Consider the following 22,690-nt stretch of genomic DNA (forward strand, 5'->3'; position numbering starts at 1 on the left):
GATGAGGCCCAGAAATCAGGATTTTAAAAAGATTCCCAGGTGATTCTAATGTGCAGCCAAGGTTGAGAACCACTGCCCTAGGTGGTCTATTATGAGTGACTGTTGCTTCTTTTTCAGTTAAGTCTTTAGCTTCATTTCATTTTTCCTACCTTCTAGATAAGATTGATTAAAGTATCTACTCATAGAATTATTCTTCACTTCTTCACAGCATCCATGCCAGAACAAAACCTGCTTTAATGCACTCCCCATTAAAAATACCAACGGCATATTTCACAGACCTAGAACGAACTCTCCAAAAATTCATCTGGAATAAAAAAGACCCCAAATAGCTGCAGCAATCCTGAGAAAGAAAAACAAAGTAGAAGGGATCTCAATACCAGACATCAAGCTGTATTACAAAGCCACTGTTCTCAAAATTGCCTGGTACTGGCACAAGAACAGACATATAGACCAATGGAATAGAATAGAGAACCCAGAAATTGACCCAAACCACTACACTCAATTAATATTTGACAAAGAAGGGAAGAACTTACAATAGAGTCAAGACATTCTCTTTACTAAATGGTTTTGGAAAAATTGGACATATACATGCAAAAAAATGAAACTAGACCAACTTACACCATACAAAAAGTAAACTCAAAATTAATAAAGGACATAAACATAAGACAGGAAACCATAAAAATATTAGAGGGAAACCATAAAAATATTAGAGGAATGCATAGGCAGCAAAATCTCAGACATATGCCGAAGCAATTTCTTCACCAATACAGCTACTAGGGCAAAGGAAACTAAAGAGAAAATAAACTAATGGGACTACATCAAAATAAAAAGCTTTTGCACAGCAAAGGAAACCATCAACAAAACAACAAGAAAGCCCACTGCATGGGAGAACATATTTGCAAATGTTATCACAGATAAGGGTTCAATCTCCTACATTTACAGGGAATTCATACAACTTAACAAAAGGAAGATAAACAATCCAATCAAAAATGGGCAACGGACCTAAATAGATACTTTTCGAAAGAGGACATAAAGCAGGCCAAGAGACATATGAAAACATGCTCAAAGTCACTAATTATCCGAGAGATGCAAATCAAAATGACCATGTGGTATCAACTCACACCTGTCAGAATGGCTATCATCAACAACTCAACAAATGACAAGTGCTGGAGAGGATGTGGAGAAAAAGGAACACTTGTGCACTGCTGGTGGGAATGCAGACTGGTACAGCCACTGTGGAGAATAGTATGGACTTTCCTCAAAAAACTGAAAATGGAACTCCCATTTGACCTAGTGATCCCACTTCTAGGAATATATCCTAAGAAACTAGGATATATCAGAAAGGATATGTGCACCCCTATGTTCATAGCAGCACAGTTTACCGTAACTAAGATTTGGAAACAGCCTAAGTGCCCATCAGCAGATGAGTGGATTAAAAAACTGTGGTACATCTACATGATGGAATACTATGCTGCTGTAAAAAAGAAGGAACTCTTACCATTTGCAACAGCATGGATGGAACTGGAGAGCATTATGCTAATTGAAATAAGCCAGCCAGAGAAAGCTAAATATTACATGCTCTCACTCATTTGTGGAATATAATAAACAACATAAACTGATGAACAAGAACAGATCCAGAGACAGAGAAGCATCGATCAGACTGTCAAACCTCAAAGGGAAGGTAGGGGAGGGTGGAGGTAAGGCGACAAGATCAACCAAAGGACTTGTATGCATGCATATAAGCCTAACCAATGGACACAGACACCAGGGGGTGAGGGCATGAGTGGAGGGAGTGGGGTGGCAATGAGGGAATAAGGACATATATGTAATACCTTAATCAATAAAAATAAACAAACAAACAAACAAACAAAACCTTCCCCCAAGTCACCTAACACAAAACCCAGATCCTAAAATAAGTCTTTCTCACACTCCTTCTCCGAGCTGCCCCATGGTTTGCCCTGGGTGGGTTTGTCCTCACTGCACCACAGTAAAAGTGTGTCCCTGGTGGTGTTTGGCTGGAGGGCATTGACAATCCCACTGGTTTTTCAATTCCACATATTTGCCTCTAGGGTCCTTCTGGCTCTAAGTTTTCTGTTCATCTAGTCATAATGAAGCTGTCAAATTGAACCATTCTTAAATAGCTGGTTGTGGTATTTTATGGTGTTTAGTATCTCCATGCCCTGGCATAAATAGCCTGTGTAATCTTGAACAAATTATTTAAACTCTTAAACTGTAATTCTTTTAACTGTAAAGTCTGAAAAATAATACTTATTTGGAGAATTTGGTAAGTATTAAATAAAATATTATATAAAAAGTATTTATCACTATTCCTGTTATGTAGTAATTGTTCACTAAGTGGTACTTGAATGGGCTGTTATTGTTGGTTTCTTTTCCTATTATTGTAATTATATTTAGTTCTCTCTACAAAACCTTTTTTTTGATGGCTTATCTGAGTACATGATTTTATACTCTGTTATGTCTAAATTTCTGCTGTATAAATCAATATTTTAAAGAAATGAACCACTTTAACATTAAGGCTTAATATGCTTTATGTCTACTACATTTACCCTTTAGACATATTATGTTAAATTATCTCAATTTCTGTAATTTTCATACCAATTATTATGTACAAAATTTTTAGTTTATGCATTTTTCTTTCATATTTAAAAAATGTAAAAATATTCAGAACATTCCAGAAAAGAATGGAACATTGAAATGGAGGGGTATTTTGAGCTGGACCCCTATTCTACATATGGTTTCTTCATTCATTTCTTCAGTTGCTTAGGCTGTAAATCCATGGATTATCCTAGTTTATTTCTTTCCCTCAGTAACAATAAACCCTTAGTCACTTTCAAACCCCTTATTCTGTCTTTTTTCATAGCATCATTCACTCCCTGATAGTAGATCATTTGTTTATTTGGCTATTTTCCCCCTTCTCACTAGAATGTAAAGTGCAGGGGGTCAAGAACAGTACCCAGAACAGCCGTTGTTGCACGGTTGGTACTTAATAAGAATATTCTAACTAAACCAGATATTTTTCCATATTTAAGGTTTTATGATTATACTATTTTTCTTGTACAAAATGTATTTTACTCAGTTTGTTTCAAAAACTTTCTCCATTTTGTTGATGTTATTTAGAGTCGGTTAGTGTTTCAAGTCCAAAAGCAAAATTTTAAAGAATCCTAAATGTAATATAAACTCATGCAATTTACCACTTGTTCTCAATGTGGTCATATTCTTAAACTATATAGATCCTATTTATAGCTGTTTGTCAAATCTTACATATACAAAGAAGCATCAGTCACTCCACACTTTAATTAATGCATAAACAGCTGTAAAAACTAGGGAAACTTTTAGATGCCAAGTTAAAGCAATAAGTATTTAAGCAATAAATTAAATAAATTCATATTAACATATAAAACACAATGCTTTTACTTGCTATCAATTTATCAATCTACTTGTTATTAGAGGAGATCCCATGAGTGGGATTGTTCTGCATCATTATGTTGAGTGCAGTCTTTATTCCTCGCTTACGGACAGTGGAAACAATAACACATTTAAAAACATGTAGAATGTTCAGGAAGCCTGCTAGCAGGTTTACAGTACCAACCAACCTCCTTGCCCTCCTCACCCCATCAAACCCCAGCAGATGATGGGAACAAGGGGGAAAAAAGCCTAGGTACTAGTATAAAAGTGGCCAGGGTGATTAACTATTAATTTCCAACTGTGCAAAGTCTGAAGCAATTCCATCAGATAGGATGCAATTTATAAGAAATGCTAGAACACCTTGGGGACGAGCTCCCTCCCACTCCTCTTCCCGAGAGGGCAGTTTGTTGATAGAGAAAGTGAAGGCAGTTCTGACAGCTCACCAGTCTCCTTGGATGTAGAGGGACAGAGACAGGTATGGATGGGTGACCTGGGAGTATTTTTCACCCAAGTCGAGCATAGTTTTCCTCTCTTCACCACATCCGAGAACAACAAAAGTTATTTTTTAAAATAAAACAGAAACAAACTCAGGATTAGTATGGTTTTTCAGTCAACTCTCTTTACTTTCTATCTGATAAGTAATAATTTGATATTACCTGCACTATTTTCTTTACAGTGAGGCTTCTCTCCTTAATGGTGACATATTTTGAATTTCTAGCAGAGATTTGAGACCTTCTCCAAACTCCTCACCCCAGCCCAGTTTTAGGAGGGGCAGAGGAAAAGGTGCTCCTCTATTGAGAGTACCCTGGTTGTGGTCCTATCACTGCTTCTCCCTCTGCAAGTACACTGCTTCCCTCTGTATAAAGGTGATGGATTTGAAATTCAACTTGTTCTTTCTCATTTTGAGCAGAGAGAGGCTAGCTTTATCTATTCTCTAGCAGAGCTCTTATGAAATGACAGGCATGAAAAACAGTGATCACAATGCAGGCCACAAAACCAAGGAATATGCTATGCTTTTATTCCATGCCCTTGTCAAAACTTACATAAATTGATCAAGAGGGAACAGGACAGTCTGGCATTGCTGATTCATGTTGTTCAAACAGCAGTTCACCAGATCCATTTGTGCGTTATCACGTAGAAGGATGCATTATCACCTAGAAATTGACCTGCCTAAAAGTCCATGCCCCATTAATTTACTAAAGTAGCGTACTTTGGCAAAGTGGATCCTGGGATTGAAGAGAATGCATACTTAGTAGAGTCACTCCCATGTTTAGGGAGTGACTCTACTAAGTATGCATTGATTTTCTTCAATCCCAGGGCCATGAAAGGAAAATGTTAACTCTTCATTGTTTACCAGTAAGGTCTGTTAATAGTGGAATAGACTCACTTCAATGAGGGGGAACTGTCCCTATTTTGAGGGGGAAGTCTGAAGGTCAAGCAAGCCTAAGGAAGAGAGGGCCTGACGCACCTGAAGGCAATTTGCAGATATCGACCAATAGTCAAAAGATGGATGCCTGGTGGTGTGCAGCACAAATAACCACTCTAACAGAAAGTGACAACTATTAGGACATTTCTCTAATTCAATTCCTTTATCCTATTTGAAAGCAGGGTACCTGAAACACAACCTGACAAGGAAGGAGTTTAATTCATCCACAAGGCAGGTAGAAAACAAAGATGAAAACATACAGCGACATTGTATACATGAAGGAAACAAGCTTGGCAGAGTTAGAGCTGATTACTGGGCCAGCACTTTGAACACATTCAGAGGAGATGTAAAAAATGGCTAAAATGTCCTGACGCTTTTCATACCTTCAGGCTATTTGGATGACTGAAAGGATAATGGAAATATTATTAATCAGGCCCTGAGTTTAAAGGCAAACATTTTTTTTAATTTTGTCAAGAACATATTTTTTTTAAAGGAGGCACAGAACTCTCAACACTGCCATTTTTTAAAAAATATATTTTATTGATTTTTTACAGAGAGGAAGGGAGAGAGATAGAGAGTCAGAAACATCGATGAGAGAGAAACATCGATCAGCCGCCTCCTGCACATCTCCTACTGGGGATGTGCCTGCAACCCAGGTACATGCCCTTGACCGGAATCGAACCTGGGGCCTTTCAGTCCACAGGCTGATGCTCTATCCACTGAGCCAAACCGGTTTTGGCAAGAACATATTTTTAATATTTCCTAAAAATACACTACTGGCATAGTAAATTTAATAACAATTTAAAAATATGAACACATTAGTGTGTCACCTTTGGACTCAAATATTAATGATCAGCATCATATTATAAGACTAGAGGCCTGATGCACAAAATTTGTGCAGTCGGGCAGGGGGGAGGGGAGGGAAGGTCCCCTCAGCCTAACCTGCACCCTCTCTAATCCAGGATATCCCTTTCACAATCCTGGACTGCTGGCTCATAATCACTCACCTGCCTGCCTGCCTGCCTGGTTGCCCCTAGCTGTCCCCCGCTGCTGGCCAAGTCACCCCCAACTGCCACCCCCCAACCCCGCTAGCCTGGTAGCCCTTAACTGTCTCTGCGTGCTGGCCTGATTGCCCCGAACTGCCCCCCCTGCTGACCGGGTCACCCCTAATTGTCCCCTCCCTGCCAGCCTGGTCACCCCTTACTGCCCCCCCTGCCAGCCCAGTCACCCCCAACTGCCGCCCTCTGCCAGCCTGGTTGCCCCTAACTGCCTCTGCCTTCTGGTTGCCCCTAACTGCCTCCAACTGCCCCCCCACCCATGCTGGACTAATCATCCCAACTTCCCCCCCTGCCAGCCTGGTTGCCCCCAATTGCTCCCCTCTGCTGGCCTGGTCACCCCTAACTTCCCCCCTGCTGGCCTGGTCACCCTCAACTTCCCCCCCTGCCAGCCTGGTTGCCCCTCATGGCCTTCCTGGCCTGGTTGCCCCACGCAGCCTGCTTGTTCAGTAGTTTGGTTGTCTTTCACTATCCCCCCTGCCAGCCTGGTCATAGGCAGCAATCTTGTGAGGGCATGATGGTCAGTTTGCATATTACCTCTTTATTATATAGGATGATATAGTGCTGTAGAGGTGGAACAAATTGCCTTTTGTGTCAAAATGTCACTGAAAACTGAGTTTATTAGGGAGTTTATGCAGTATCAAATATTTTTTAGAAAGAAAATAGCACTATGAAATTGAGTACATCTGAGAAAAACAGCAATATCATTTTCCAGACAGATGGAAATATATATTTATATTGTTCCAAAGTGATAATTTGTCTCTTTCCTATAAACACGCTCTTCTACTTTTTCAAGTTTCAAATGATATTTAATTTCATATTCAATAGCACACCTGCTGCAAAGTGTTTTATTCTTGTTTTTTAAACATTGGCAGACTGATTTATTATTGCTGGTAAAGTTTTATTTTAATTAAATGTATTGGGGTGGCATTGGTTAATAGGATCATATAGGTTTCAGGTGTAGATTTCTATGATATAAATCTATGTATTGCACTGTGTGCTCACCACCATATATTAGACCCCTACCCCTGAACCCTCTTCACTCTGGCAACTAGCACACTGCTGTTTTTATCCACAGTTTCAGTTTTATATTCCACATATAAATGAAATCGTGTGGTTCTTCGCTTTTTTTGACTGGCGTATTTAACTAAGTATAGTATTCTCATGGTCCACCCATGTTGTCACAAATGGCAGTGTTTCGTCTGTTCTTATGGCTGAGTAGTATTCCATTGTGTATATGTACCACATCCTCTTTATCCAATCTCCTATTGCAGGACACTTTGATTGTCTCCTTGTCTTGGCCACCATGAATAATGCTGCAAGAACATAGGGGTGCATATATCTTTGCTAATACATGTTTTTGAGTTTTTCAGGTACATTTCCAGGAGAGGAATTGCTGGGTCATTTGGTAACTCTATTCTTAATTTTTAAAGAATTGCCAGACTGTTTTCCATAGTGGCTGTATCAGTCCACATTCCCCCCCAGCAGTGGGTGAGGATTCCCTTTTTTTCCACAATCTCTCCAACACTTGTTATTATTTGTGTTGTTGATAATGGCCACTCTAACAGGTGAGAGGTGGTATCTCATTGTAGCTTTGATTTGCATTTCCCTAATTGCTAGTGAAGTTGAACATCTTTTCATATAACTGTTGGCTGTTTGTATGTCTTCTTGAGAGAGGGGTCTGTTCAGGTTCTCTGCCCATTTTTTAATTGGGTTGTTTGTTTGGTGTTGGGTTTTATGAGTTCTTTATATATTTTGGATATTAAACCTTTGTAGGACCTATTGTTTGAAAATACCATCTCCCATTCAGTTGGCTGCCTCTTTGTTTTCTTTTCAGTTTCTTTTTCTGTTCAGAAGTTTTTTAGTTTGATATGATCCCATTCATTTATTTTAGCCTTTACTTCTGTTGCCTTTGAAGTCAAGTTCATAAAATGTTCTCTATGACCAAGTTCCATAAGTTTAGTATCTATGTTTTCTTTTATGTAATTTATTGTTTCAGATCTTATATTTAAGTCTTTGGTCCATTTTGTACATGGGGTCCACCTGTAATCTACATTCTTTTGTATGTGTCTTTCTCATTTTCCCAGCACCATTTATTGAAGAGCCTTTCTTTACTACATTGTGTGTTTCTGGCTCCTTTATAGAAAATTATCTACCCATATACATATGGTTTTATATCTAGGCCCCTTAACTATGTTACATTGATCTGTGTGTCTGCTTTTCTGCCAATACCATTCTGTTTTGATTATTATAACTCTGTAGCATAATTTGAAGTCAGGTAGTGTGATACTTCTTGCTTCATTCTTTTTTCTCAGGATTGCTTTGGCTATTCAAGGTCTTTTGTGGTACCATACAAACTGATAATTTTTTTGTTCTATTTCTTTTAAAATGACATTGGGATTTTGATGAAGATTTCATTAAATCTATATATTGTTTTGGGTAATATGGCCCTCTGTTTCCTTCTCCCTCTCTTCTTCAAGTATGCTTATTATTCTTACACTAGAAGGCCCGTGCACAAAAATTTGTGCACTGGCAGGGGAGGGAGGTCCCTCAGCCCAACCTGTGCCCTCTCACAGTCTGGGACCCTCTCGGGAGATAACCACCTGCTGGCTTAGGGCCGTTCCCCGGGTGGCAGATGGCATGCCCAATCCCTCAGTGTCTGCCCCGTCTCCCCCGGTCGCAGATGGCAGGCCCGGATCCCGCGCTAGGGCGAGCGGCCACTCAGATCGTGCTGCCGCCCCGCCCCGCCAACCCCACCCAAGACACAGCAGGCCAGGATCTGGTGCTGGGGCAGCGCAGTGGGATCTGCCTGCAGTATGCAAATTAGCCACCATCTTTGTTGGCGGTTAATTTGCATAACACGCTGATTAGCCAATGGGAGGTGTAGCGAAAGTACGGTCAATTACCCTCTTTGTCTTTTATTAGATAGGATTGCTTTTTCTGATTGAGTCAGATAATTCTCATATTAAATGCTAACATTTTAACATTGCTCCTTAACTTGATTTCTCCTTTTATGATCTTCCCTGATACTTATAAGACAAATAGCAGTGCTAGGTAACCGTACTCCCATTCAAAGAAGAATAAAAGGAAAAGACAAAGCAAGGGACAAACAAAGGAAGTAATGAAGGAAATTAAGAACAGGGTATCTATGCAAAAGTTATATGAATGAACACAAAGGAAAACATTCAAAGGATTGTTTAAAAGAGCATTCTTTTGTATTAAGCACCAAAGGTAAATTTTGTAGTAAATTCTTAAGAGGATTTTTACAAATCATAGTTATATTTTAATTCAATTCTGGAATTATAGGATAAAATCATAAGGACTTTTTTGTTTTCACATTGTTACACATTGTCATAACAAATAAAAGTTTTGTGTTTTTAATTACTCCCTTTTCACATTTAAAAATGGGAATTTTTGTCGATGTGCATATAAGATTTAAAATTCATTTTATCTATGTATAGTTTGAGATCAAAACTGTGTAAAAATTTTGTCCAAATTCTATTTTAAACATTTGCCATAACTTTAGTGGTGTTCCCAATTATGATTATTTTTCTATGACTTTAAACTTGAATAGTTATTTTTTGACACAGGTTGCAGTTACATGAGTGGGTTCACATTGCAATAACATGATTAACCTGTACATTGATGATTTGTGAACTTTTCTACTGACCATTATTTTTTTTAAAGGCTTAAATAGTTTTCTATTGCATTGACTCTTTCACTTTTTGTCCTATAAAAACTCACATAATGTGGGCAAGCAGCTAGGTATGCTAGGAATCTTAGGTAGCCTTGAAAATAGACAAGATAAACAAAACAACACATGATACTGGAGGTAAAATAAGTGTGTGTGTGTGTGTGTGTGTGTGTGTGTGTGTGATTGAGTCAGATAATTCTCATACCAAATTGTGTGTCTGAATAGCAACTTCTCTCCAAAGCAAGCCCTGACTCACCTGTGTTTAGGAGCACAGATAATCGTAGCTCATTATTGACTACCAACAGTACATATACTAATAAACTACCAATCTAAGTTCAGATCCATCCTCAAAGACCAAAAAAGATTCATCATCTTCAGAGTAACTCTTGCAAAAGCAGATAAACTAGAATGAGCAATACTATTTTTTGTTGTCCTTAAACCAATGGATACCAAAGCACTAATATCATCTATTGAAAATGACTAGTTATAAAGACTTACATTAAAAGAAGAATATTTGGAGTTAATTAACATCACCAAAGATTTCATTAGGATTTTATGAAGAGAAATTAACAATGAATTACATAGCCATTTATGTTGCTTAATGAAAAGATTTGGAATTAAAATTGGATTCTTTTAAGTTCATTAAGTATCATCTATTTCTAGTTTAACTGAAACAAGAGCACATTGCTTACATATTTATCATAAATATTAAGAGTGAAAATTCTAGGTCACTGAGTAATACAGGAATTTTCCATCCTTTTGATTCTGTCTGTGCCTTAAGTACAAACAGAACTATTTATGATCATGTGGGAAATCGGACAAGATGATCAAATTGAGGACTTTTCTCAAGTATTGTTTACATTATATCATTTAGATGTATTTCTTTCAATTTTAGCTTTTCAATTACTCCTGTTCTTCTAAATTTGACTCATTTATTTCTGTATTCACAAACTTTCCAATTTGTATTCTTTAAAAAACAACAACAACTCTGACTTAAGGGAAAACAATTTACTTCCACTTTTAGGCTTATACCTAAACAATAGCCATTGATTAGTATGCAAAAGTGAAAAGCAAAGCAACTATTCCTAATCAGTAGTTTCAAAGTGTTTTAGTAGACAGTATAACATTTATTTATTTGTTTATTTATTTACTTTATTTTTAGAGTAGTTTTAGGTTCACAGCAATACTGAGCAGAAAGTATAAAGTTCCTGTATACTCCCTACACCCACACATGCATGGCCTCCCCACCATCATTTTGCTCCAGAGTGGTACAAATGTTACATTCAGTGAACCTGCGTTGCCACATCATGCTTGCAGTATACTATTCTTAACTGAAAATTTTTTAAGCATTTAAATGTTAATGCATTTCTTCAGGCAGCTTAAATGTTGTTGTTTGAGAGATAATACTATATATGGTTTCAGATTCTCTGGAAACACCTCTGATTTAGTGAGGAACAGGATTCTAATTAATACCAGCTATAAGTTTGAAAGCACTAATCATATCACTCTGGTCATCTATACTAATAAAAGGGTAATATGTTAATTAGACTGGGTTGACTGGCCATCTTCTGGACGTCCAACTTACTTCCGGACAAAGCCATGGTGGTGGGAGCCGAGGCAGAGAGGGCAGTTGGGAGCAAGATCAGGCCAGCAGGAGAGGGCAGTTGGGGGCAACCAGGCCAGCAGGGAAGGGCAGTTGGGGGCGAGATCAGGCTGGCAGGGGAGGGCAGTTAGGGGCGATCAGGCAGGCAGAGGCAGTTACGGCCTAAACCGGCAGTCAGATATCCCCCAAGGGGTCCCTGATTGGAGAGGGTGCAGGCTGGGCTGAGAGAACCCCCCACCCCTGTGCATGAATTTCATGCCCCGGCCCAATAGTCAATTAATAAGAGCTCAACAAAACAGAACTTTGTAAAATAATAAATTTTTCCATAGGCATTCCACTTTTTTTTCTTTATATCTTATTTGCCTAGTACTCTATTAATAGCACAATGTTACCTAATCTCTTAAACATTTGTACATTTATTGTACTGTAAAATGACCTTCATAATCACAGCCCTGAAACTCCTTGGCATCCTAAGTAATCAAAGACAGCCCAATACAATCAGTCCACTGTACTGCCAAATCCAGTGGACTTTCAAATCTAGAGTTTTTGTAAGCTTTAGACATTGGTTTGAAAAATAACAACAGCGAAAGTAGCAACAAAATAATCATGTGTCCTGGTTGTCATGTTTACACAGATACTGCCGTGAACTATTTCAAATTTTCTCAGCAGTTTAGTGTTCAAATGTACACCTTTATTGCACAATTTCTCCTTTTATACTTTATTTGAGTTTTTGTTTACAAAATAATAGTATATAGTTTATAGAAATTAGAATTCACCTAAAGACTTTTGGTAACAATATGACTAACATTTCCTAAATCTGAGGTGGTTGCAACTTTTATGCCACCTCACTTAATTCAATTAATAAATTGAATGTATGGGTTTTAAATAAATACAAAGAGGTTGAGAACACTGTATCTATACTAATAAAAGGGTAATATGCTAATTAAACTGGGAAACCAAACGTCTTTCCAGACAAAGCCATAGTGGTGGGGCCGAGGCAGAGGTGGTTAGGGGTGAGCAGGCCGGCGGGGGGCGGGGGGGTCAATTGGGGGTAATCAGCCTGGCAGGGGGGCAGTTAAGGGTGATCAGACTGGAATTGGTGGCAGTTGGGGGTGATCAGGCCAGCATTCAGAATGGTTAGGGGTGATCAGGCAGGCAGGCAGATGACCGGTTAGGAACCAGGGGTCCCAGATTGCAAGAGGGATGTCCTACTGCCGGTTTAGGGATTGGGCCTAAACCAGCAGTCAGACATCCCCCTAGGGGTCTCAGATTGGAGAGGGTGCAGGCCGGGCTGAGGGACACCCCGCCCCCCGTGCACAAATTTCATGCACTGGGCTACTAGTTTAATATAAATACCTGAAATCAAGGAAGCACCCATCCCCAGTAAAGATGACAAGGTGCACAGAACAGGGATGATAGGGACACTGAACAGGACCAGGATAACATTCCTCAGCCCCATTGGTAAAGTCAATACTAACTAGTCAGGAAGGATTGGAAGTTATCACCAGGAAACTTTGGTTTATATGCTTTTACTTTATAGTCTCTATATTTACGATTATGTTGCCTATTATCTGTCAGGGATGTTTTAGCCATAACACATAGGGATAAAAGTGCTATGCTTTTTGTTGGACTTTGCAAAACCAAAAGAGCAAAATAGGAAAAAGTGAAAATGGGGCAAAGAAAAATGGAATGCCTTGCAGTGGTTCTCAAACTTCCTAATGCCACGACCCTTTAATACAGTTCCTCATGTTGTGGTGACCCCCGACCATAAAATTATTTTCGTTGCTACTTCATAACTATAATTTTGCTACTGTTATGAATCGTAATGTAAATATCTGATATGCAGGATGTATTTCCAGGGGTCGCAACCCACAGGTTGAGAACCGCTGCTTAGGGGTGATACTTGACCATGTGGTCTGCCACTTTACTAGGAGCTAAAAAGAGACACTGCATATTTCTTGGAGGTACATGTGCTCGTCCTGGGAGACTTTTCAGTGGCTGTGAGGAAAAAACATACATCAGAGCAGTCCATGGAGGACAGAGAATTGACCTGCCTTGCTCCCTCCTGTCTGTTTCCCATTGATCTGCTACCTTTAATTTCTAGGCTCATTCCACCATTTGGTCCCTTCTATGGTTGTTTGGAATACCAGATCTCTAGCCCCGTGGTGTCATGTGTCATTCTAGCCTAGAAGTGGTGGCAGGAATTAGAAATTCTGGTCAGCCTGTCTGTACTAGAAAGTAAGGAAAGGGTCCCACACTCCCAGGATAAGTGATTAGTTGGTCATAGGCAGCAGAGATCCCACCATGGCCTTGGTTGGGTGTGGAGGCAATTGAATCAGAGAGAACAAACAGTGGAGGGTTTAGGGAATCTGAGGAGAAGCATAAATTTTATGAAGGTGGAAATAAAACAACATTTGGAACACTTTAGTTCCGTTAAATTGTGGAGAGTTTATTGCCAGAGATGTTTATTTTAAAAGCTTATTCTGTAAATGTGAAGCTGAGTTGTAGGGGAACCACAGGCAATAGTAAAGTTACTCAGAGATAGTAGCAATAAATCTGCCAACACCCAGCCCAAAGGGACATGGGAGGGAGCTGTTAATCGAACCTGAAAGAAGAGAATCTTGGAGACAGAACCCCTTGAGGGGAGAAATGGCCTTGATCAAAGGATCCAGGCACACAAAGCAACCCCACAGAGAGGGAGCCGGGAAATACACTGACCTCACTGTCTTCTCTCCACATCCTCTCATCCTCTCCTGGGGGAGCCCCCTGTGAGTTAGATCCACACAGAAGCCAGAGATCCAGGGAGCACTTAGATGCAGCCCCCTCTCAGGGGCGCAGAGCAGGGTGGAAAGTAGATTGGAAGGGACAAATAAAAGCTATCTGGAATGCCTTTTTAATAAGTAGAATTTGCTGTTTTGTTATGTGAAATTATCAAAATGAAATTTCCAAGAAAAGAATCTCTTTGGGCTTTTTACAGTCCACTGGATTTCCTACTTTTAAGCTTCCCTGCTAGTTCAGTGGTTCTCACATTTTAGTGAGCGTCAGAATCACCTAGAGGGCTGGGAGCAGCACAGGCAGTTGTGGTGGGGAGTTCTACACCCAGAGAGCCACTTTCTGATTGAGCAGGTCTGGCGTGGGACCAAGAATTTACATTCCTTATTAGTCCCAGGTGACTCCATTGCTGCTAGACTGGGGGAACCACTTTGAGAACCACTGCACTTGTCAATCATAAAAGCAAGCCTCAAATGCACATACTGTTTGACACAGCTACTCAGGCTTCTCTTTGGCCTTCTACCATCCCTTGCCTGCCAGTCTGTTGCCTTCTGATCCTGTTGCTTCCCCCCTACCTCGTGCCTGTGCACAGAGTTTGGATCCTTATTTATTTTTGCTTGAGTTGGTTGTGACTTCACCGCCTTAATGAACTCACTGACTAATCCTTGCTTCCTGCCTTTTCTGTCTGGCCATTGACCTTGACTGCATTTGGATTATCCCTCTTCTACGCTGTTTCTGATTTAGTTCCACTGTGAAGGCTCTCCATCTCCTGTTCTTTAGAATAATGGCTCCTTGTTCCTGTTTTCTGGTACATTCTAGTTCCCAAACTTTCAAAACCCCATTCTGCTCATTCCCTTCCACAGTGTCTATTCAGGGCTTTTTTCTCACCTCCAGGACAAAAAGTTGCTGATGACTGAACAGTCTGGACCCTGACCTCAACCAACAATGTAATCACAATCCTAGTGTCCAGAAAGAGAAGACAAAAATGTAACAGATGCTCTATACAACTCAGATTGAAGGATTGTTGTTGCTTTCTCTCTCTAGGACTGTGTGTTCTACACGGTATGTAAACAGTTTTGTTTGCTTGCTTGTTTGTTTCAGGTAGATTATGGAAGCAGTATGTGGGAGGGGTGGGAAAACTGAAAAGACCAAAGACTCCTTTGAGGTTTAGAAAAGAGAAATCTCTTCCAGCAGGAACATTTAGTATATCTTTAGTTTGTGTGATGCCACTCTTTTTGGAATTCGGGGAACATGGGGAGAAAAAGTCATTACTTTGTGTACTAAGAAGATGAAGTTTTCCACTGGAAAAATATTTTAGTCTACATATCAATATTGCCAATTGCTGATATTGGAGGGATGAAGCTCTCGCCACCAGTGAGCAGTTTTAAGGTATCTGTTCTGCTTTCTCTCTACTGGTGCTCTGGCTGCAGATCATGCAGCTCTGCTACTGTGTGTGCCCTTTCCCCCATGAGAGCTTGGCCATTGCTGCCCAGGATATGATGGTAAAGTGCATTTATTGTCTTTAAATTTTCTGAGGCACAGCCATTCTGCTGAAATCATGTAATTTGGCCATGGCATATTTCAGAGTAATGACCTCCCTGGTGGTGCTGGAATTGGTTCTGAAGGTTGAGTGTTGTAGTCAGCGTCTTGTCCTCATAGCTATATTTACAGCCTCCGGGCACGGGGGGAGGCGGGTGGGGCGGGGGGTGGAAAGCATACCCTAAGAATTGTGTTTCAGCTCATGGATACCTAACACAACAATCTCTGAATTTAAATATATCTATCTGTCTATCTATCTACCATACCATTCAACTCTTGACTGGATTGAAAGTCATCTGCCTATTTTTCTATTTTTTTTAAATTTAATTTGATATCTGTATTGATTTTGCTCTAACTGTGGTTTCCTAGAATTAACTTTGTCTTCTATTTTCTTGGGCATAAGGAATTACTTCTGCTATTGTGAGAATTCCAACAAAGGGCTTCCAACAGGAATTCTGGGAAAGTAAGATGCCATGAAACATTGCAGGAAGGAACTTCTTTCTCTAAGTATCATGTCTTGCTTTAGATATGGTGGATCACAGCTTGACTCACTCAGTCTCTCAGCTAAAAGCTTGACCTAGAGAATCCATAGATAGTAGTGCAATTTCCTCAATCTTATGAAAGTTCAGAATTTGACAAAATTGGAATAACTGGTCACTTTAAAGAAACCTCACAAAACTTTATGCCTCTGATTCTTTCTGAAGTGCCTCACCCATGAAAATCAGACATTCTTTCTCTTTCAAAATGCTGCTTAATCCCAGACATGCAATGTGATTGGCCATATTGGAAAATTCAGAATTTCAACTGGTCTCTGATCACTAAGAGTTAGTCTGATTTCCCCTATTTCAATAAAATAGCAAAAAAGTAGGGATTTTTCAAAACCTTTGTTTCACAATGATCATATTAAGCTGAGAAATCTTTTGACATTTGTTTTACACAATGAGATAATGCTCTTTTGCATAAAAATAATTTGAGAAATATTACAGTTGGTTCAAGAAAATAAAGCACATGAAGTAAAACTGATTATGGAATGATGATAATTCTGAATATTAAATGTAAAAACATTACTTTTTTCTCAAAAAATAAGAGTAAGAAATGAGAAGGGAGAAGGTAAAAATGAGATAGATTACTAAACACTAATTAAAGTTCTCTAGGAGCAAATACATATAGACATCTTCTCATTTAGAGCAGAAACAAATAGATTTTAAAAAAATAGACAGTCTTATCATTTTCAGTATAACATAAGAGATTGGATTAAAGGAAATATTGGAACATTTATTATAGACCTCTCTTTTTGTCCTTTCCCTTCTATATTCTCTGTCTCAAATAACTACATTCCCGGCTTCCCTGCCCCCTTGGCTTCTAGTTGGTTTAGTCCATAGGAGGCATGGCAGAAATATTCATCAGGTATTTTGTAGAATGTCCCTCTGTAGGTATTTATTTGATGTTTTTCTCTTGATTAGACTGAATATTGAAGAAGAAGACTGCAAAGATAAAATGCCATTGTTATCTCATATCAAGGGTACCTGTTATCAACATGATTGATCACTATTGATGTTGCCCTTGGTCACCTGGGTGAAATATTTGCCAGTTTTCTCCATTATAAAGTTGTTCTTGCTCCATCCCTTTTTCTTTCTTTCTTTCTTTCCTTTCTCCTTCTTCTTCTTCTTCTTCTTCTCCTTTTTTTTTTTTTGGTTGTTGTTGTTAATCCTCACCTGATGATATTTTTCCATTGATTTTTAGAAAGAGTGGAAGAGAGAAGGAAAGACAGAGAGGAACATTTATGTGAGAGAAACAGAGAAACACATCAGTTGGTTGCCTCCTGCATGATCCCTGGCCAGGGCCCTGGCTGGGAAAGAGCCAGTAACCAAGGTATGTGCCCTTGACAGGAATCAAACTCAAGTCCCTTTGGAACACAGGCAGACACTCTATCCACTGAGCCAAACTGGCTAAGGGTCCATCCCCTGTACTCTTTGGATGGAAATCATTATGTGCAGTTCACATTTAGGGATGTGGACGCTTTATTGATTTGAAGCCTATATATTGGAAGTCTATAGGATTAAAGTATGCTACTTACTATGCAACAGGATGGCTGGCCTCAGTCTGCTCTAAAGAATTATTTCTGCCCATCTTCGAGATTTCCCTATTCTTTTGTACTCCGTGTCTTGGTAGGGAGCTATTTCTCTCATCTAATGTATATGAATTACAGTATGTGTGTACCTTATACCACTATCCCTTTGCACTAAAATTTATTACTGCTTTCTCTAATTCAAATTTTAAAAAGTCATGACTAAGCAAAAAAAACTTATTATTTCCTTGCAAATGAGGAATAGTTATATACTCCCCAGCATAAATGGGACATCAGTCATTCAATGTTTAATACCACAGAGTTCCCTTTCCTGGTAAGGAACTAGAAGAACAGTTGGGTATTCATATGGTAGAATTTGTCCCATGTTTCTCATATACATAGGTGATAAAAAGAACCCTCAATAGCACAAATATAAAAGGCTCAGATGAAACACTTGTGTCAGATCTATTGATTATTCAATTGCAACAAGGACCAATTTTTCAGCCATTTCACTATAAATACTAGTGGACTTGCAACCTAAGATTACCCAAGTTAGTTTTCTAAAAGTGGGGAGAAGGGTGAGATGGTCTTTACTTTCTTAGCTTTTATTAAGACTGTCAGTTAAAGCAAACATAACACAATTCTGCCACAGTGAGTATGCCCTCATTAGTTTGGGGAATAAGTAGCTTTCAGTCAGACAAATTATTCATAATGTTTTGAATGTAATATTCCTTTTGAGTGTATTTTGTGTACCTCTCAAAGGATTCTAACAATCTTAGTTGCCAGGTGCATTTGGTAATGAAATGTTGATTTAAAGTAAAAATACCTACTGTTACATTTTGCATGTTACAACAGTGGGCACTGAGTCAAAGTTCTCATTCAACAAATACCTACTGATCAGGTATAAGACGCTGGACACATCTAAGTGCTGCAGTGTCTAGGGCAGTGCTATTCAAGGCACTGGTCCTCGATGAGATAAAGGACTTAAACCAAGGAATAAACTGAGGCAGTTACCTTCATCAAAAAAGTCTTGCTTATGTTTTGGGTACCATGTTTTATTTCCTTAAATATTTATGCATAATTTTTATATTGGGTTTCCAATAATTCCAATATCATAAAGTACCAGAAAATCTAATTGAAAGTTGTTTCTTTCAAGTCTCATTTGGTGACTCCATCCTTTTGTTTATTACAATCCTTGACTGTGAGCTTTTTTTGGTTGATCTTAATCTCGAGGATATTGCAAGGCCTAGCTTATAGACATCTGTTTTCATTTCTGCTTTGAACTTAACAGTGTTATTAATCTGAGATCTCATCAGTTAATTCATAACTTGATGTGTATAGAACAAATCAGAGCGCACAAGTTCGAATACTAAACTTGTCCAAAGGATACAATTATGGTTTTAATATCTCAAGGGAATTATTTTTCTCTCAGAGCACGGGCTTAGACAGTGCTTTTTTTCCTTGACTCTCCCCTCACCCTTTATATTAAAGGTCTAACTTTTATAACTTTTTCAGGATCCTGGCTTCAGTGGTGTCCAGTTCCAACTTATGTGCATGGTTCTGCACCATGTCCTTTGTTCTGTTTGTGATCATTAAAACACAAGCACTAGGGGCTGGCAAAGGCTCTCAGGAGACTCATGGTTCCAGCTATGCTTCGCTATCATCTTTTGATCCTCACGATTTCCTTATTCTCTTATAAACTCCAGTATGCATTTCAAATCATAGTCATTATGTTGTATTCATCATTAATAATTTTTTTAAGTGGGGAGAGTATTTTAGAATATCTAATTCACAAAACTCCCCCGAAAGGAAACTCACATGTACTTTTCTCTAATTTTCCTTTCTGGGGATTATGAAGAAGGCAAGACACGTGTCATCGCTTTAAACCATACTATTTTCTCATTGTATGAAGTGTTGATGCTCACTAATTTTTTAATTGCTGGTTAATAATGATCAGATGCTTTCACAGAATATAATAATACTTTAAAGCATTAGTAAGAATTTCAAATCCCCAGTACATCGTACTAGAGCAATGGATCAAAGAGGCTATTGCTAGCCTTTTTTCTTTTTTTCTAGCTCTCATGTATAATTTTCTTTGATGTCATTATTTTATCTAAATTATCTCTACATATTTCAAGAATCAGACCTTAGAATGAACTTTCTTGTTCTTTATACCAATTACATTCTTTCCTGCTCAAATGAAGGACACTTCACTTTGTGCCCATTTGGTACCCTGACTATTGGATAGTATTTGTTCATTAAAAAGTCATCAATCTTTTTTTTTCCTATTGAAAAATACAAGACCATTAAATTATTTGGAGGATATCCCTTTTGGGGGTGAAAGAAACAACTTTATTTGAGCAAAGTCTCTGTTGAAATAGCTCTGAAAATTTTAAACATTATAGTAAATAAATTAAGACAAGTGGAATAGTGATGAAAATTTCATAAGTAGTATGAATTATGTGTATATAAATAGATTGATTGATATATATTTTAGTGAATATTGCTGTAATAGCACATTGAAATTCAATATTATGATGTAGATTATTACCTGGTCTAGCAGACTCTTCTGCTGTCCCCAAAGGAAAGTGAAACAGTATTATATTTTTTCATGAAAGACAGGCCTCGAAGTCTGTACAGATGCTTGGGCTTTTCTGTTTGGTAATACTAATGTAATCATCTAATATTAGAAGCATCCATCTAAAAAAAGAATATAAATATTCTGACCAACTACTCTACTTTCCTGCCCTATGTAGTCAAAATGGGCCAATATATTATTTTGTAAATAGTTTTAGTACATATATTTCACTATAGTGTCAGCACAATAAATATATTCAATAAGTGGTGAGTTCTTCAAATTTAGATACAGAATATAATATTTTTTTATTTAAAAGGCATTAATAATTTGGAGTGGAGCCATAGTTTAATAGAACATCTTGATACCTTGATTTATTACTAAATCAGACAGAAGACTATTACTAAATGAATTTCTCAGGGAGCACCATGTGTGAAATAATATATGTTAGTTATGAATAAATCACTGCTCTAATGAACATATTAAAACCATAGTCTAATTATAATTGCATTAAAATTTCTTAACTTTCTATTCTTTTTTGTTAAAAGGTAACATTTTTAAACCAATAAAGATGCTTGTTTAGGATTCACATCAGTAGTCTTAATTGGGTAAATGCTAAAGACTTACATTCAAGTGCTTGAAGGATTACTGTACAGAAATTTGATAGTAAAAAATCTTTGCTCAGATGCCTATCAGGCTCATTAAAGATGAGATTATGTAGGAACCAATAGTGGTATTTAAATACCAATCAATCTCAAGACAGACTAAAATATACAGCTGTGAAGACATTTCACAAGTGGTGTCATTGACAGCAAAAATGGTACTGAGAAAAAAAAAAGACCTCAATTTGCTGGCATTTCATACCAACGTTGAAGGAGGTAGTTATTTAAAGTATTGGAATTCAAAATATATTTTGGTGATTATTAGGAAAATAAGAAAGCCAGAGTTCAGAAATAAAACACTTATTTTGAACTAAATCCAGATCTGTTACCGATCTTACATTGTGGTTTTTTACTATATAATCAATTCAAATATATCTTGCTTCAATACATTTTAAAAGAAGAATATAGAGATATATTCATCATCCAGCTCTCTGGTTGACTACTATGAAGACTAATAGGATACTCTTGACACTGTAATGACAGCCATTTCATCTAAATGGAAGTAATCTAAATTCTATTTCCCTCATAGCTGAATGGTGAAGAGCATTATTCATTGTTAAGTGTATAAGTTTTGTTTTTCTCTTGGATACTAAGTAAAGGGAGATACAATCTTGGGAGAGAGGGAGAAAGTGAATGTGTGATTAATATCTACCTTATGACTAAAACCCATCATGATCAATCAGGCAATTAATATCTAATGTTTGAGTTTTCTAATGTACCAGACATTTCTATGCATTAAACATACTAACTTATTTAATGGTCGCAAATACCTTTAGAAGAAGTAATAGTTTTATCCCCATATTACAGATAAGGAAACCAAATAACAGACATTAAGTAGCATGTCCACTATTCACAAAGGTAATACTGAAATAAGATTCAAACTCGGGTAGTCTTGCTCCAGAGTTATGCCCTTAACTCTGATACTCAAGTGCTTTTATAACAAATATTACTTTAATCAAAGTAACTATATTTTGTGTCTTGACATCCATTTCTTCAGTCCTGATTTCCTAAATCATTTATTAGCTCAACCAACATGCTCAACACCTGTTTTATACCAATAAGAATTCTAAATACTAGATTTTTCAAAATTGATTAAATCAGGACCCACTTAATTTGGGGCTTATATTTACTGAAGGAAGCAGACAGGTGGATGAATAAGAACAATGAGATGTGATAGATTTTAATAATGTATGCATGAAGTACTAAAAGGACATAAGAGAGGTCATCCTCTTTAGGAAAAGTCTGTGATAGAGCAGCATATGTGAACACCCAGCATTGAAAGAGCTGGGCTTGCTTAGAGAAGCACAAGTATGGTGTTCAGAATGGCTGCAGCATAAGCATCAAAAAATTGGCCTGTAGTTCTCTTTTCTTGTGGTGTCTCTCTGGTTTTAGGATTAGGGTAATGCTGGCTTCATAGAAAGAGCTTGGAAGTGTGCCTTCCTCTTGAATTTTTTGGAATAGTCTGAGGAGGATAGGTTTTAGTTCTTCTTTGAATGATTGGTAGAAGTCTGTACAGATGCTTGGGCTTTTCTGTTTGGTAATACTAATGTAATCATCTAATATTATCCGGACCAGGGCTTTTGTTTGCTGGAAGATTTTTGATCGCTGCTTCAATTTCTTTGGTAGTTATCAGCCTAGTCAGGTTTTTTTATTCTTCCTGATTGAGTTTGGGGAGCTTGTATTTTTCTAAGAATATGTCCATTTCATCTAGGTTTTCCATTTTGTTGGAATAGAGTTGTTCATAGTATTTTTTTCATAATTATTTGTATTTCTGTGAGATCAGTTGTTACTTCACCTCTTTCATTTCTGATTTTGTTTATTTGGGTCCTCTCTCTTTGCTTCTTGGTGAGCCTGGCTAGAGTTTCATCAA

General features: G+C 38.0%; 1 protein-coding gene across 1 annotated transcript in view; it reads left to right on the top strand.

Moving 5' to 3' along the window:
- Positions 1-22,690, top strand: part of NPFFR2 (neuropeptide FF receptor 2) — a 235,354-nt gene that overhangs the window by 130,297 nt on the left and 82,367 nt on the right. Inside the window, 1 exon segment of the mRNA XM_014529495.1 lies at positions 14,871-15,038. Within this exon segment, the coding sequence (XP_014384981.1) occupies positions 14,971-15,038 (68 nt within the window). The 5' untranslated portion in view covers positions 14,871-14,970.

The sequence above is a fragment of the Myotis brandtii genome, unplaced genomic scaffold (genome assembly GCF_000412655.1).
Source record: "Myotis brandtii unplaced genomic scaffold, ASM41265v1 scaffold681, whole genome shotgun sequence".
NCBI lineage: Eukaryota > Metazoa > Chordata > Mammalia > Chiroptera > Vespertilionidae > Myotis > Myotis brandtii.